At 48.1% G+C, this 3,900-nt stretch overlaps 1 protein-coding gene across 1 annotated transcript; it reads right to left on the bottom strand.

The window, feature by feature from the left end:
• Positions 1–697: 697 nt before the first annotated feature.
• Positions 698–3,437, bottom strand: LOC147427253 (phenylalanine ammonia-lyase 1-like). Its single transcript, XM_086497914.1, has one exon. The coding sequence runs from the start codon at positions 3,203–3,205 to the stop codon at positions 896–898; it is 2,310 nt and encodes a 769-aa protein (XP_086354040.1). The 5' UTR covers positions 3,206–3,437; the 3' UTR covers positions 698–895.
• Positions 3,438–3,900: the final 463 nt, after the last annotated feature.

Below are 3,900 nucleotides of genomic sequence, written 5' to 3'. Positions count from 1 at the left end.
CTAAAGGGCCCGGGGTCTTGAATGAAACCCCCACGATTGGATAGACGGAGGAAAAGTGAGTACGCAAATCTTGAGGAGCATCCAAAATGTAAGGTCACTCTCTAGACTCAATACTTTTTTTTTTTTTTAAAAAGCAAGACTAGCAATTGTGAGTGAATTATATTGATCATCTCAAAAAAATTACAAGGAACTTGCCATGCTCATGTCGAGCCATGACACCATCCAGAGACCAAACTTACATCAACTTACTGGGGAGCCACCCTTACGACCTGCCCGCATGCCCTTGATACACAAGGTTCATTATCATGTTCTTCACTAATCTTCGGGTTTCATGATTTTCCCCTTACCTAAACACCCAACGCTTTAACCAGGCAATGGGCATGCGCATGCAATTCACGCACTTGCATGTGTAACACTTGCACATCAGAAAAGAGATGTCAAGGTTAGGTTATAAAAGAGCCCAAATGCTTTGAGAGACATTGAATGCCGTGTGCGATCCGTGGATACGCCGTGGATGATCATTGATGATGGCCTGTGTGGTCGCCATTTTTACCCACCTCTCTCTCTCTCTCTCTCTCTCTCTCTCTGCATATTGACACCTACACACATCCTTCAATAACTGCCTTCGCTTCCTAAAAGGGTACCAAATGACCCTTTAAGGCAACACAAGACATAATATTTACTCAGTTAAGCGTCCTTAATGGAAAATCAATCTCCTGTTTAATTAGCGCTGGGCTTACACAAAGTAACAACTAAAGCAAAAAGCATGCCTTGATGAGAAGGCTTAGGCTTGCTACAAAAAGAGGAAAAAAGACTGATGAAAGTGTAAAGTTCCTGCCCACCCTTCAAAAGAAGGCTGATTCCTATCCTCATGTGTATGCACATGAGAAAATAATCAAGTAAGAGACCAGAAACCTTTGCCAGCAGTCGCTGAGGGCGATCTGACATTATCAAACCAGGCCCAGTATGCAGGATTGAAGACGGCAGGCGAGGCAGGCACCGGCCTAGGTGTAAATGGTCCGGCCGAGCCGCGCCATCCTTCCAAACACTTCACCAATGGTAGCAGCAGCTTGCCATCCAAAATGGCAGTGAAGATCTTCTCAATATCCTCTCCAGGGCTCCTTGGTGCTGTTCCCCTCAGTAAACTTGTGCCCAACTCGGTCCTCACAAACTTGTAAATGGGATATGTCCGACAGTTCTTGATTTTGTTCGGCACTGCATAATCACCATTGTCATACCGTTCCCGAGCCTTTGGCACCTCTTCATCAAGGCCTTTCTTCAAGTAGGCTTCAAATGTGGGAATTGCCTTGAACAATGGAGTCACTTCCTTCTCCTCCTCCTCCCCAGGGGTCTTCAAAGCGTGATCCACTAGGACTTCCCTCAGCTGTAACATGAGAGCATAAGATGGGTTCGACGCATTGTCAATGTATGAAAATACTGGTTGATGGTCCACCACTTGCAGCAGCTCCTTCTCTGAAAATTTGCTTGGAAGAAGGGATCCCTCCTTTGAAAGGAGGGCAGCTTTGATGGAAGTCTCCAATATGCGCTTGACAACAGCTTGCATGTTCTCTTCTAGATGTCTCAAATCCACCGCTTGACATAGCGCTGCCATGTATGAGGCAGACATGAGCTTCAGAATCTCGACCGCCTCTGCCGTCTTGCGGGCTGCAATGAGGCCAAGAGAGTTCACATCTTGGTTATGTTGCTCTGCACTTTGCACATGGGTGGTCACGGGGTTTGCCAAGTACTGCAACTCGGAGCAATATGCAGCCATCGCAATCTCTGCTCCTTTAAATCCATAGTCTAAGCTAGGATTGGGGCCTCCACTCAAATTTGACGGAAGACCCGAGTTATAGTAGTCGCAGACAAGCTCAGAAAATTGAGCAAACATCAGCTTGCCAATGGCAGCAAGAGCAATTCTCATGTTATCCATGGACACACCAATGGGGGTTCCTTGGAAGTTACCTCCATGGAGAGCCATGTCCCTTGACACATCTATCAATGGGTTGTCATTCACAGAATTGATCTCTCTCTCAATAGAATGAGTTCCAGTTCTGATTACCTCAATTTGAGGACCCAACCATTGAGGGGAAGTTCTAAGAGCATACCTGTCCTGCTTTGGCTTCGAAAGAGGGTCTGTCTCATGCAATTTTGCCGCTGCCTGCATGTAGGAGCTTCCTTCTAAGAGAAATTCCATCACTGCGGCAGCCTCGATCTGCCCCGGATGGTGCTTCAGCTGATGTGTGAGTGGGTCCGTGAATTCGGGCTTGCCCTGCATCACCTCACAAAAGAGGGCTGACAAAACCTCGGAAAGAAGTGCCAGGACATTCGCATCAAAGCATACATTGGCAGCAACAGCAGCCCCAACCGAGGTGCCATTGACAAGAGCAAGACCCTCTTTGGGCTGTAGCACAAAAGGCTCCTCTACACCAGCAAGCTTAAGGGCCTCCACAGCAGGGACTTCTTTCCCCTCTTTTGTAATGGCCTTGGAATTTGGGCGGGCGGTCAGAAATCCAGCAATGTAGGAGAGGGGGACCAGATCTCCAGATGCTGTGATGGTCCCTCTGAGGGGAAGTCTGGGAATGACATTAGCACACATGACCTTCTTCATGGCATCAAGGATGTCCCACCGGATACCGGAATACCCCTGCATGAGGGTGTTAGTACGGACGAGCATAGCCGCTTTCGCATACTTCGTGGGGAGGGAGCAGCCATCGCTGTCCCGCCCAATGACACCCGCATTCAAGAACCTGATGAGCTCCTTCTGCAGATCTAAGGCCTGATTGGTGCGGCGGTGCGATGTGGCACCAAATCCAGTGGTAACACCATATGTGTCAGTGCCTTTGAGAATGTTGTTGAGGACCCAGTTGGAGCTTTCATCCACTCTATGTTTGGCTTCTGTTTCATCAAGCTCGACTATGACAGAGGCCCTCTGGGTGACCGCTGTGACTTGGCCAACCGTGAGGCTACTCCCTCTCAGCACAACCTTCTCACTCTCCCAGAACTGCCTTATCATCCTCTTCACTTCATCGAAATGGCTGGGCTGCAGAGCCTCCGCGGCTTTGCGCCAATGTGGAGGCTTCGACACTGGCCCGTCGACGAACAGCGGGTTCTTTCCATGGACGGGCAAGGGCAGAGTGGGCGGGCGGTGCAGATCGGCAAGCTTCGTTTGAGCAGAAGCAGCAGGGTTCTCGGCGGTGGCCATGGCGAACTAGACAAAATGAACTAAGAGCTCTAAATCGCGATCTGTGAGGGAAATGAGAGCCGATCTAGACACGCCTAGAAAGAAGGACAGAAACCTGATGAATGCCCTTCTTCCTTCTGTGTATATCTTCAGCAGGAGCTGGGGAGGTCTAGCTATGGGTAGAAGAGTGACGGTAGGAGTGAAGATGAGCAACGAATATAAAGTATTAAGAAATACAAAGGGAGGAAGAGCAGAGGCTGGTTTCGTTGACCGAGTTACACTCTGCATGCAAAATTACCGTCCATCTCGATGACTTGGTCGTAGGCTACAGTAGTCCTTATGCCAATTTTCTTATCGACACCTTCGGAAAAATATCTCTATAGATAGTCTACGTAGCCTACAAAAACCATGTTTGTATACACACACATTGCAAATTTCTCTCACCAAAACTCAATCAAAAAGATCTCTTCAAAGCCCAACCTACCCCCTGCACGTGTCATGCCTCATCAAAAGGAGCATTTTATTTACTCACTCTACATACTTAGAACAAGTTCTCACAATCTGTTGTCGAGTGCCGGTGACTTTGGTAGCTTTGTTGTTTTTGCTATTGCATAATTGAGGAGCTTTCATTGTTGACGCCCAGGGAAGCTATGCAACAGCAACTGCTACAAGACTACATATTGCTTGTGGATGTTAGCCTCACACGAATGCTTCAC

Source organism: Adiantum capillus-veneris, chromosome 24 (assembly GCF_014529385.1).
Source record: "Adiantum capillus-veneris isolate H3 chromosome 24, ASM1452938v2, whole genome shotgun sequence".
NCBI lineage: Eukaryota > Viridiplantae > Streptophyta > Polypodiopsida > Polypodiales > Pteridaceae > Adiantum > Adiantum capillus-veneris.
Note: the sequence above shows the minus strand (reverse complement) of the source record. Positions and strands in the feature narration are given on the sequence as shown.

Excerpts from the sequence above, each read along its gene's own strand:
- LOC147427253 (XM_086497914.1), bottom strand. The coding sequence starts at position 3,205 with ATGGCCACCGCCGAGAACCCTGCTGCTTCTGCTCAAACGAAGCTTGCC.